Below are 12,726 nucleotides of genomic sequence, written 5' to 3' on the forward strand. Positions count from 1 at the left end.
TCAAAAGTCTTTGATTCTCTAAGTCTTTGTTAGAGGTCAGCTCAGGAAACTTTAAGGTTCCATTCCACTTACAGTACGTGAGTCCATGTGGGAAGAGAGACCCATTAGCTGTCTTTAGGTGCCTTACAAAAGGAATAGAAATGGCATGTCCCATTGGGCATTGGTGTGTAGATACTGAAAGTCTGTTGCTGGAGAGCTTCTCTCCAGGTTCCATTAAGCCCCTCAGTCCCACAATCCACATATAAAATAATCACTCAGACACTTATATTACTTATAAACTGTATGGCCGTGGCAGGGTTCTTGCTAACTGTTCTTATATCTTAAATTAACCCATTTCTATAAATCTATACCTAGCCACATGGCTGGTGGCTTACCGGTGTCTTTACATGTTGCTTATCCTGGCGGTGGCTGCAGTGTCTCTCCCCTCAGCCTTCCGCTTCCCAGAATTCTCCTCTCTCCTTGTCCCACCTACTTCCTGCCTGGCAACCTACTTCCTGCCTGGTCACTGGCCATCAGTGTTTTATTTATATAGAGCAATATCCACAGCAAAAGTCTTTTTGCTGGGTGGGTCTTTCTGAAGTCAGAATTTCTCGTAAAGAGCTTCTAAAGCTCACCTCCTAGGGGACTTGTACTAGCAGAGTCTGGTAGAGGGTTTAAGATTATATTTGTGGTTAACCCAAAGTTGCCAGTGTGCTGCCATATTGTTAAGAAGACTAAGGAGACAGAGAATTCAAAATAATCTTTACTCCCTCAGTTAGTCACATGTACTCCATATATACCCTAACTAGCCAGTGTTTCCAGACACAATAAAGGAGTTTAAGTTTCTGTGAAAGTTTAGAACAACTCTTCTTGTTATGGAGGCAAACAGGTAGCCTAAAGGTATCTGAAGCCTGGGAATCAGGGTAGAGACAGCCTCCGCTCTCCACTGTCTCCACCCTCAGCACCAGTATCATGGTGAGAGTATCTCTTTTCCCTCCTAGCTCCACTGGTGGACTCCAGCGCTGGGCACAGCAGCTCTGCCATGCTTATGCTCCTGTCGGTGGTGTTTGTCGGCTTGGCTGTATTTCTCATCTACAAGTTTAAAAGGTAAGTGCTGTTGTCTGTCAGTCAGATCGTGTCTGCAGGCAAGGTTCATTGCAGTTGACTCTTCTTATGACCGATGGTCCTCAACTCATATCTATAATGTGATCTTCAGTTTTCTTGCTGCTCTATTTAGTGCTGGAGAAGAATCAGGAGTGACTGAGAATCAGGGAATGAATGTGTATGAGAATCAGACCTATATTCAGTTTGTAGGTTTGATGGATTAAGAAAATAAGGATTAGTTTTGAAATCTCTTTATTCTCCTTAATATATGTGTGAGAGGATTTTAAAACCTCACCAATATTTCTGAAGTAAGTTCTCAGATATTTCAGAAGTGTTTTTATACAGACCAACAGTAAGGCAGGGTAGTTAAAAAAAAAAACCTTCATTTTCAATGAACACACACATACACTCATCTATATGTTTATGTATGTTTCTTTATTTCATATTGTCACTATCCAGTATCTCTGTTTTAACCTGCATGCTAGGTGATGAACATATAGCCCAATATGTAAAGTATTTACCTAGAATGCTCAAGGCCCTGGGTTTGATTTCCGACTTCCATTTAAACCATATATAATGGTACATGATTGTAATCCCAGAACTTGAAAGATGGAGCCAGAAGGATCAGAAGTTCAAGATCATCTTGAGCTACACAGTAAGTTTGAGGCCACCTTGGCTATATGAGACTATGATTAAATTTAAAAAAAAATAAAGAATAAAATATTATATATTATATATTGCTCCCATTTCATTCTTTTTCTCTTTCTAAAAAAAAAAACTGTTTAGGCAAAGAAAACCCCACATGTATTGAGAAATTATTTTTGAAGGCCCTAGGAAGAGTGACAGAATAGGATATTAACAAAAAGAGTGAAGTTGAAGTCAACAATTATGCACTAGTATTGGTGGAAATATTAAGGCAACTCTATGTAGTTAAAAGGTAGGTTTATATTGTGGGGTAACTTACAAGTAAAGTGATAGGTTACAGGGTCCGGGAAAGGTGTAGTATATTCCAGCAGTGTTCTCTGGAGAACTCTGCTAGGTCTACCTCCAGCATCCAGGATCCAGCAACTAGGAACCAAGAGAGCTGGCACATCTGGATCTCGGGTCTTAAGGGCTCTCCTCTTGGCCCTGCCTCATAGGCATGGCAATTACTAGAAGCCTCAATGGGAGTCGTACTTCCAGGTCAAAGTTGGAAGCTACCCACTACCCACTAGTATTAATTATGTAAACCTCCCAAGAGATGTACTGGCTTGGGATATAAACTCTGAAGTCATGTGGACTCGGGTTCACTTCTGGCATTTATACTCTTGGGCAACTGTATTGACATCTCCAAGCCTTTGTTTTCTTATTTGTTTTTTGTTTTATTTTATAATTTAATTTAATTTTACATATCAGCCACGGATTCCCTTGTACTCCCCCCTCCCCCCACCCCCCACCTTCCCCTGAGCCCACCCCCCATTCCCATCTCCTCCAGGGCAAATACTCCCCCTGAGGATGGAGTTCAACCTGGTAGATTCAGTCCAGGCAGGTCCAGTCCCTTCCTCCCAGGCTGAGCCAAGTATCCCTGTATAAGCCTGTCAGAATAGCTAAGATCAAAAACACTGAAGACACCTTATGCTGGAGAGGAAAAGCCCTTTGGGTATAATTAAAGGGAAAATGTCTTAGTAAGAAAAGATAACACCATTTCATGGATGTGCTTAAATTATACACAAACAGAATATCAGTCATCCAAATATTTGTGAGAATTTCTGGGTTGTAAGAAATGTAAAGACTGGAGTGTGGGGGTGAATATCAACTGAGTAAAATCTATCCTGTCTTGTTCTAGCATTCCATTCCATGGTAGATGAGGATGGGAGTCAATAGATATCCTGCAAGAAGCAATTTTGTTCATCACATATCTTCAAACTAATGCAAGATATTATAACTTAAAACTTTTCTCTTCGTGTTGAAAGGAGACTAAACTCCCTAGAAAGTCAACTTCTTTACGTTGACAACTCTAACTTTGTAGACTTTCATACCTGAATCCACTTACATAATGATATCTCAGAATCACTCTACTTTGTAGTTCTCAATTATCAGCCAGAACTTTCTTTGTCTGACAGTGGATTAGTGCCAGTCAAACTGGATAAACAGCATTAAGCCAAAAGTTAACCTTTACTTTCCTAGCTCACATTCCTGTTCTGTGTTTTCCTCCCAATGCTCCAGGCCTTTGGTTGATACTTGGCTGAATTTTATTTTATTTCCCTGGCCTTTTCTTTTCTTCCTGTCTTGTAGAATCCCAGTGGTGGCTGTGCAGGGCATGCCAGCTAGCAAACAAGTAAAGGTCAGACAGCCTCCTGGATCTTGCACTCCCCTTTGCCTTGTTCATTACCATCCAATAGCATTTCTATAATAATGAGAATGCATCATAATCTGCACTGATATGGTAACTTGGCTTTTAATGTTGACTTTAATCAAAATACATGTAGTTACACCTGGCTACCTAACATTGGTGAATGGCTTAGACAAGGTAATGGGGACAGTTGTACTTTTATTTCTAGGCTATTTGCTATACCATATCTACAAGCAAAATTTTCTCTTGATGTAACTACCAGCACAAACTAATTTAAATGTTCGTTCATCCAACAAATACATATTGAGTTCCTACTATGTTCTCTGCACTTAGAATCACCCAACAAGGTTAGTTAAGAAAAGGAGAGGGAAGTAAAATCCCCAAACATCCTTCAAGCAGATATCACCTCACCCCTCACATTGCATCTGCTTCATAGTTGTTTCTAGACCTCCACCTTACAATATAATTAAAAATCCTTGTGAAGTGATTTTACTTTCCGAAAAATCCTCAACAATACCTGCTTTCTGTCACTGTGTTTTTCTGGTTATTCAAGAAAATGTTAGAGCCCTTATATTTCTTCCTACCTTTTTTTTTTCTCAATAGGACTTTCATTATAGTTCAAAGTCTGCTTTCTCCATAGCTGGAGCAAATGAATATACACTGTACCTAATTTTGTTTGGTTGCTTGCTTTTTAGGATTCTTGTGCTCCTCCATCTTATTCCTTTTATTTAAACCTGTATGGATATATGGATCAAGAAACATCCCTTGATCTCTTTATGGAAACACAGAGCTCAGACTTGACAGACATCTTCTAAAATTCTACAAGTGGATGTGCTAAGCAATGAAAAGCTACTTGACAGCTTTTTATAATGTTACAAATTGTGATGTCAAAGTCAGTCCCTTCCAGCCATCTATTGAAGATGAAAACATGTTTACTTATAGGGATTGAAATAAAGTGAGCAGTCATTGTAAGGCCTAATGAGTACAAACACTCACAGGTGTCTTTAGCTAAGCAGGAAAGGTAGACGACAAATTGTATGATCAGGAATGGCTTTACTGCCCCCAGACCTAGTGAATATTAATATTTTTTTTTTTTTTTTTTTTTTTGGTTTTTCGAGACAGGGTTTCTCTGTGTAGCTTTGCGCCTTTCCTGGAACTCACTTGGTAGCCCAGGCTGGCCTCGAACTCACAGAGATCCACCTGGCTCTGCCTCCCGAGTGCTGGGATTAAAGGCGTGAGCCACCACCGCCCGGCTTGGTTTTTCGAGACAGGGTTTCTCTGTGTTGCTTTGCGCCTTTCCTGGAACTCACTCTGTAGCCCAGGCTGGCCTCGAACTCCCAGAGATCCGCCTGGCTCTGCCTCCCGAGTGTTGGGATTAAAGGCGTGCGCCACCACCGCCCGGCAAATATTAATATTACAGTTGAACTTAACAGTCATAAGCAATTGTAGTTTTCTAATTAGAAATAATTTAATTCATTAGACTATATCTGTTTTTGCCTAAAAGTCAAAGTAAGTGCCAATCAGTCTGTCTGTCTATCTGTCTGTCTGTCTGCCTATCTACATTTTTCTCTAGATTGTCTTTTTTGCCTTTATTCCAGATTTGCCTCAAACACATTATATAGCTGAGGATGACCTTGAATTGATCCTTATGCACCTATCTCCTAAGTGCATGTACCCCATGGCCAGTTTGAGGGATGCTGGGGATTGAATCCATAGCTCAATGAATGTTATACAAGCACTTCTTTCAACTGAATTGATACTACAACCCCCAAATTTTCAATTCTGTACATTCATGGAGTATGTAGGTTTTTGCCTCCCAGATCATGCATATTTAAGGTATCAGAAATTGGGTTACATTGGTGTGGACCAGTAGGAAAGGAAACATGAGGACACAGCCTTTTGGAAAGAAAACAAAGACATGAAGATTGAGCATAGAGGAAAGATAGAGACAAGTGTGTGTTTAAAACCTATTTTCAGAATTTTCTTTGAGAGGTATCCTGGAAAACTTCATTAAATATTACCACTTTCATCCTCATTTGGGGTTGGAATGGAATGCAGAAGACACAAGCATAAAATTTTTACTGATTGAAACTAGGACAAGAGAGAGATGAACCTGTAGGAATGCATGGATCACTGGTGTAAAGTAGGCATTAGAAGACATTTATTGGCCTTCTGTCATTTTAGAATTTAGTTCAACATCCCCACCATTCAATGAGGTAAGAAAAATACCCTCTGGATATGATGTGCCAACATAAAAGTGCAGCCTTTTTATTGAAAACCAGTCTAGCAAAATGCATAGAGCACGAGTTTTGAATATTATGTTGAGTCATTCAACAAACATCTAATAAATGCAACTATGTGTTAACTGTATAGCTATGAACATAGGCCACCTAGACCTTGCCCATATAACCTTTTAGTCTAAGGAGAATGACAGAACAAGTCAATAAACATCAGCTACTATATCAACCAAAGCCCATACCTTACTAATTTTTGTAGACCCTGTTTTACAATTATACATTAAACCAGGAGAGATTAGGGATCAAAGGAGCCTTCAGAAGTGGCATATGAGCCAAATTCAGAAAGATAGGGATGAAACATCACCATCATGAGAACCATAGATGTCTTATACAGATAGAGGGAACAGTTGGTTCAATGTCAAGTCCCCATGGGGAATAGTATTTTGTATAGATTCTTACAATTCAATGTTCAGATTGATAGGCACCCAGTGGCACTGATATCAGCCACTCCTGAGAACTTGGCAAAATGAAGATCCCAAATCCATCCAGTTTGGATCTATGAGTCACAAGTCACATTGTACTGAAGACCATGGTTGAAAGCTGTCCACATAACCGTATGGGGAGCTCTAGATTTTAGGCATGGGGAGGAGCCTGCTGAAACTGGAAGAGAGTCAGGCAGGATATCATGCCGGCAAGGGCAGGGAAGAAGTCAGTCTCAGTAAAATTTCAGTCTGAACTTTCTTCCAAACCTAACTTCTAAGCCTCATGCCTACAAACCTACTCCTTTTATGTCTTTCAGGGAAGTTATTTAGCTTCTCTTAATCCTTTCCTTAACATACTCTCAATCCTAAAAAGAAGCTACTGTTATTCCCATTAAACAGAGAAGGAAACTATCAAAATATTTTATATGTTTGACCCAAGTGTGTTACTCTAAAAAGTATAACAATGACTATGAGTCTGATATTTTGAACTGTTCATTAAAGGCAATAGGAATCAATTACATACATGTCAACTTAGTGAAAGATGCTATTTGAGTCTCATAAGCCTCAAAGTCCAGCTACTTTGCAAATATAATAACAGATAAATATTTTCAGGCTTTACTGAGTAACTGATCAACACCATTGCCCCTTTAGAGGAAGTGGGTTCCTCTGTGGGTTCCATCTCACCTCGGCATCTTGGTTTTTGGCTAGTCTTGCATCCTTGGATTCAGTGTCTCTGTGTGGCCAGGCATTTTCTCTGACACTGGCTGTTCCTGCTAATGACATTTCCTCTACCTGCCCTTCAGCACTTATTATTGCTTACTTCAGGCATGCCCTTTTATCTCACTTTGATTTTGTTTCTACCTCATGTAGGAAAATCCCCTGGATCAACATCTATGCCCAAGTCCAACATGACAAGGAACAGGAGATGATCGGGTCAGTGAGCCAAAGTGAAAACGCCCCGAAAATCACACTCAGTGATTTCACCGAGCCCGAGGAGCTGCTGGACAAAGAGCTGGACACACGGGTCATAGGTATGTGTGCCTGTGCTACCACGCTCAAAGTCCTGTGTCCTCCAGATATTGTCATTAGCTGGCATTGTATGTGCCACCAGACAGTCCTGGACTGCAAGGATTGGGGAAGCACTGGTTACAGTGACATAATCTTGGTTGATAATTCATTTGCCATCTCCAGCCACATGAAATTGACAGACTATATATATTTTCCCATTAGAATTAATAAAGATTGGAAATATGGGTGTCCCAATGGAGGATGAAGTCCATTACTATTGGACATTTTTTTTCCTTTTAAACCTATAAATCCAAAGGCATAGAAATCCCTAACAATACTTACATGAATGCAGAATGAGGTGTGGACTACCTTTTAGTTCGGCAATCTGCAAACCTTGTGAGTGCTCAGTATTACACATTCCTCAACTGTAAAATGGGAATAATAGTACCAAGATTCTGTCTATTTGTCATATATTGTCTGGAAATCTGTTCTGAAATTTTCCCCCTTGTTAAATGATGCTATGACTTAGTGTAGTGTCTGCTCCATAGTGTTTGCTATATGCTAGCTATTGCTGTAATGAACACTATAGTGTAATATGACTGTCAACCTATTGGTCCTACCTATATTCTATTATGGGAGGAGGATGAGAAGCTTGTGACCTGGTAGGAATATCCAGATGCTGTACCTAGTTAAAATGTATTACAATCTGTTCCAGGCAGTTTGGTATTTGGCAAAGGCACAACAGCTTGTGGAACTTACTCTGTTTCCTCTCTGTGTTTTTTCTCTCATGCAGGAGGCATTGCTACCATTGCAAACAGCGAGAGCACAAAGGAGATCCCCAACTGTACTAGTGTTTAACCAAGAAGTCGTGTGGTCAACTACCTTCCTGACTTTTTATTTTTGATGACTATTATTACTATTATTATGGAAAAATGAAAATGTCTTTTTTACCTTTTGTTTACCAAGGGTCCCTTCATAAATAGCAGACAGATGCTGAGCTTTGGGAGGACACAAAGGCATCCTAGTTGATCACAATGGGATGAAGGAATACATGGTTATATCTGTGTTAGGGATGCATCTTCCCATAGGCTCCTTGCTTTACTCTTCTGTTGGTAGAGCAAAGACCTTCTTGTGTCCTTCTGTCATTTTTTGAGTTGGGTTTCTGTTAATTTCTATCTCTCCTACCCCTGCCACCCTCCATACCACATACACACACACACACACACACACACACACACACACACACACACACACAAAACACATCCCATCCCCTGGTTCAATTGCAGGATGTAGGTTGAGGGGGAAGTGGACGTAGCTGCCAAAGGCACACACACCTTTCCGAAAGAGGCCCTGCCTCGTGCATGTCAATACTGAGGCTACAGATGGAATATTGTATATAATTACAATGTAAATAGCTTTTTATTTCCTAAGAAATAATTTAATGTTTAGTAAAAAAGAAAACAGAAAAAAAAGAAAGATGTGTGCGTTGGCTTATGCACTCACCTTCAGAGCTGACCACCCCCAGCCTGCTTGATGTGTTGGATTCTGGATGCTCTCCAGCTGTCTGTCACACTCAACTCTTGTGTCTCTGTCCACACCATAGATGGTTTCTGCTTATGTATATAAATGGGGTGGGGTGGGCTTCTTGGGGCAATTGACAAAGGAAAGACTTCATTGGCATCTGAGAACATGGGGGTTGTTTTTCTTCCTAAGATAACATGGAAGAAGTCACAAGGCCTAGTAGAGACTTCAAACTGAAAGCCAGTTGGGGAGATAAGACTTTTTGTCAAAAAGAGAACAAAAAGGATGCTATTTATCAGCTTGAGAGAGCAGTACTCTCTAAAGAAGCCAAAACATATCTAAGGGTCCTGACGTTTCTGTTTCTAATTGGATTCCATGAATATGTGCATTGCTCATGGTGAGTTCCAAGCTGTTCAGAGCTCAAAACAGTCCCTGGGCATGATGTTAGGTCCAGTGAGCATCAATTGGCTGAGAAAAGTCAGAGGGGAGACTGGAGGTGCCGTTTGTGGAATCCCAAGTCTGTGCAAACAAACCCTGCAGGCCAATTAGAGGCCTAGCCTTTAATGATATTAGTCATAAATGATTTTAGCAAAGCTGTGCTATTTGCTTGTCAGATGTTACACAACTTCCTTAAAGTTGGACGTCTGCCTCCAGTTCCCTTAAGGTAGTTCTTGCCTCTGGGGTGAATGGCTTTCAAAGCCCTTATTCACTTTCCTAGCACCTCAGCCCCTCCACATGTTTAACATGCCAATTCTTTTCAGTAGGACCACTTCACACCATGCTGTAAGCGTTGTTTTTGTCTCCAGGCTCTGTCTGAGCACACTCATTTTAAAGAATGATATACTGTATATATATATATGAAAGTAAAGGCCACATTTTGTACCTATTAACCTTCACAGGATGCTGTTCATGTTCCTCTTTGTGAGACACAGGGAGAATGTGATAGAGAAATCTAGCTGGATACAGCATAGGTCAGAGTTAGAAATGTTTCTAAAGATCCTTTTCATTTCAAGGGTTAAATGGGGCATACAATTGCAATATGTGTACTAAACACTGGAATACAGTGCATGAGTCATATCTATATATATACAGTATATGTACATATACTGTTCTTGGTTTTATTGTTCCATTTGAATATTTCTACTGTAAAAAAAGACAGTGGTTTTGAAATTGTTGAAAATAAATGTATTTTTGTACATCAAAGCTACATACTTGGCTGAGAAGTCTCTCTTTTAGTGATTTTCTTTTTTACCTACTAAATCCATCAGACATTGCTGCAATACTGTTGTGTGGCCACCTCCCCTGCAGATATGGAAAGGCTTATTGTGATACATATGTATCATTTGTTTATGTGTCTTTGGGTAGACTGTGGTTTGGTGATCTCAAAGGGCCTACTGGCTCTGTTAGACTTCTCTGGATGTGGGCTTCGGGCACTTTGAGTCTGCTCTGCAAGAGAATTGCAGAAGTCCACAGGAGACACATTAAAACATGGTGTGCCTATTTACCCTTTTTGTCAATCTATTTACCTTTGCTCACATTGCCACGTCCAACATCAAGGCCTAAGGAAATAGACTCTTCCTCCTGTCTTGGTAGTCACTACTAGATTACACAGAGCAAGGCGTGGATAAATATTGCCAGTACAGAGAGGGAATGAACAGCTTAGAACAATAGTAATTTGCTAGACAGGTTTAGTTTCTATATCCTTAGTAGAACTTCTCTTAAATGGTCTGTTTAAATCAATATCCATGTTTGTTATTCAAGTGTAAATGGCTAGGTCTTTGAGCACAGAACTTGGTAACTGCAAAGACTTTGAATCCCATGTCAATTTCCAATGAGTGGTTGATCTGGAACTGCCACTTAGTTCTTGAAGATATTATTTAGTTATCTTTTTGTTGCTGTGAAGAGACAACATGACCAAGGCAACTTACAAAAAAATAATTTAATTTGGAGGCTCACGGTTTCTGAGGGTTGCAGACTATGACCCTCATGGCAAGGGAGCATGGCACTAGGCAGGCATGGTACTATAGCAGTAACTAAGAGCTGAATTCTGATCTACAAGCATAAGGCAGGCAGAGAGAGATTATATTCTGGTGTATAGGCATGGAGAAGAGAGAGATAACTGGGAATGGAGTTGGCTTATGAAATCTTAAAACATACACCAGTGACACATTTTCTCCAACCAAGTCCCACCTCTTTATCCTTCCCAAATAGTTCCATCAACTGCAGACCAAGCATTCAAATATATGAGCCTATGGAGTTCATTATTCAAACCACTACAGTTACAATTGGGGAGCAATAGTACTACCCTTAGATCTATTCCTTCCTCCTGTTAGCTGTTTGGTTTATAACGCCAATTTCACATTTTCTTCTTTGGTCCTTGGATGAGTAGATGACTCTGTTCTTCACACTAGGTTATTAAGACAATATGAACTATGGCATGCATCAAGGAATGTAAGTGAGATGTTTATATCTCTTTATTGAATAAAATATCTGATAGATTTCTGAGTACCTCAGAAACCTAAGAAACCAGAAATATTTGACCAATAATTTATTTGATGTTTTGAAAACTAATCAACCATTCTGGAATTGCATTTGAATATAAGGGATTAGGAAAATGTGGCTTTCTTTATATTTGAATTTATTTAGAAAGTTGTATAATTCTTAATATCATTATTCTTGAGTCATACTCATCTTTGCATTTCTTTTGTGCAGTCTGGGGAATTGAACCTAGAGCCTGACACACCTACACCAGTATTTTCTCACCAAACTACATGCTCATCCTCACAAGTTGTGAGTTTATATAGTTTCCTTCCTCAAATATCAAGAGTGTTCCTTAGGAATCTCCACAAGAAGTAGTGGGCTTTTCAGTCTATCAGTTTATAACTCACAGTGGTTATATTTCTTTAATATATTTTAAATTTAGAACTTCTCCAATGATATAAATTATCTGAAATCCCCATCAATGAAAAAGTGCTGCTTCCCACTGGACTGAGTTCTTCTGTTTATTTTATGTATGCATTAATGAGGTTGGTCCATCAGATTAACAATGAACCAAATTGAAATAAAAACAGTGGAATAGTTTGAGTCAGTCCAGTCATGTGGTCCAAGCCCTGGCTAAGAATAGAGACTCTGTCATCACCACCAGCATGAGTCTGTCAGATTTCCCAGTAGTAGACTGAAGGAAATGGAGAAGGCAGAGAGTTATGGTTAGCTTTATCTGTTTCTGTGCAGGGCTCTCAATGGTGAAGAATCTCTTTGTATTAGAATTGCATTCTCCAAGGCTGTTCTAGACCTGGCAGTTAAGCCTACAGAGGCACTGAGGTGCTGGAGCCCAGCTGTCAACTCCATCAGCAGATTCTCAAGATTCTTGTTGAAATTTGTGAATCACAGCTTTCTCTGCCACCAAAATAACTCAGAGACAGGGGATGGGTAGGAGTCACACCTTCTTGCTTCTGATACAAGCTCTTTAAACTACAGATGTAAGAACAGCTTCCAGATTTGCCCCTTTCCTCTTGGGCAAAAACAGAAATATTGAGAGTCACCTAATTGTGTTACCTTGGGTAACACTATTATAAGTTAGTGTATCTGAATTATTCCTTACAAAAAGCTTTGAGCCACATGTTAGATCACTGACCCTCAGCAGCTTATTATAAACTCTAAATTACACACACACACACACACACACACACACACACACACACACACACACACCATTTCATGCCTTGGTAACTAATGTGTAGATTCACAGGAATGTGAAAAGCACATTTTCAATTTCCCAAGTGGTGTAAGATTGTAGGTATGGGCATGTTAGAAGAACGTCTAGCCCTTTAAGGGATAAACTCAGACTGAAAGGGGAATATGACTCATATTATTACACATATAATCACAACAGACCTAAGTCCATGTCTCTTATAATAATGCAAAGTTAGAGCCACCCCATACCTCCTTGAAAATGTGAAACTGTATTTTCACTACTGCAGACCACTGGGTATCACCAGACAGCCTGGTTATATGCTAGTATGGCTTCCATATTACAATATTCAGAGGGATTAGAACATAACAT

The 12,726-nt window shown here is 39.8% G+C and overlaps 1 protein-coding gene across 1 annotated transcript in view; it reads left to right on the top strand.

The window, feature by feature from the left end:
• Positions 1-9,870, top strand: part of Sorcs3 (sortilin related VPS10 domain containing receptor 3) — a 627,324-nt gene extending 617,454 nt beyond the window's left edge. The window contains exons 25-27 of the mRNA XM_006983301.4: positions 981-1,086; positions 7,005-7,165; positions 7,936-9,870. Of these exons, the coding sequence (XP_006983363.1) occupies positions 981-1,086; positions 7,005-7,165; positions 7,936-8,000 (332 nt within the window). The 3' untranslated portion in view covers positions 8,001-9,870. The remainder of the gene's footprint in view (positions 1-980; positions 1,087-7,004; positions 7,166-7,935) is intronic.
• Positions 9,871-12,726: the final 2,856 nt, after the last annotated feature.

The sequence above is a fragment of the Peromyscus maniculatus genome, chromosome 1 (genome assembly GCF_049852395.1).
Source record: "Peromyscus maniculatus bairdii isolate BWxNUB_F1_BW_parent chromosome 1, HU_Pman_BW_mat_3.1, whole genome shotgun sequence".
Classification (NCBI taxonomy): domain Eukaryota; kingdom Metazoa; phylum Chordata; class Mammalia; order Rodentia; family Cricetidae; genus Peromyscus; species Peromyscus maniculatus.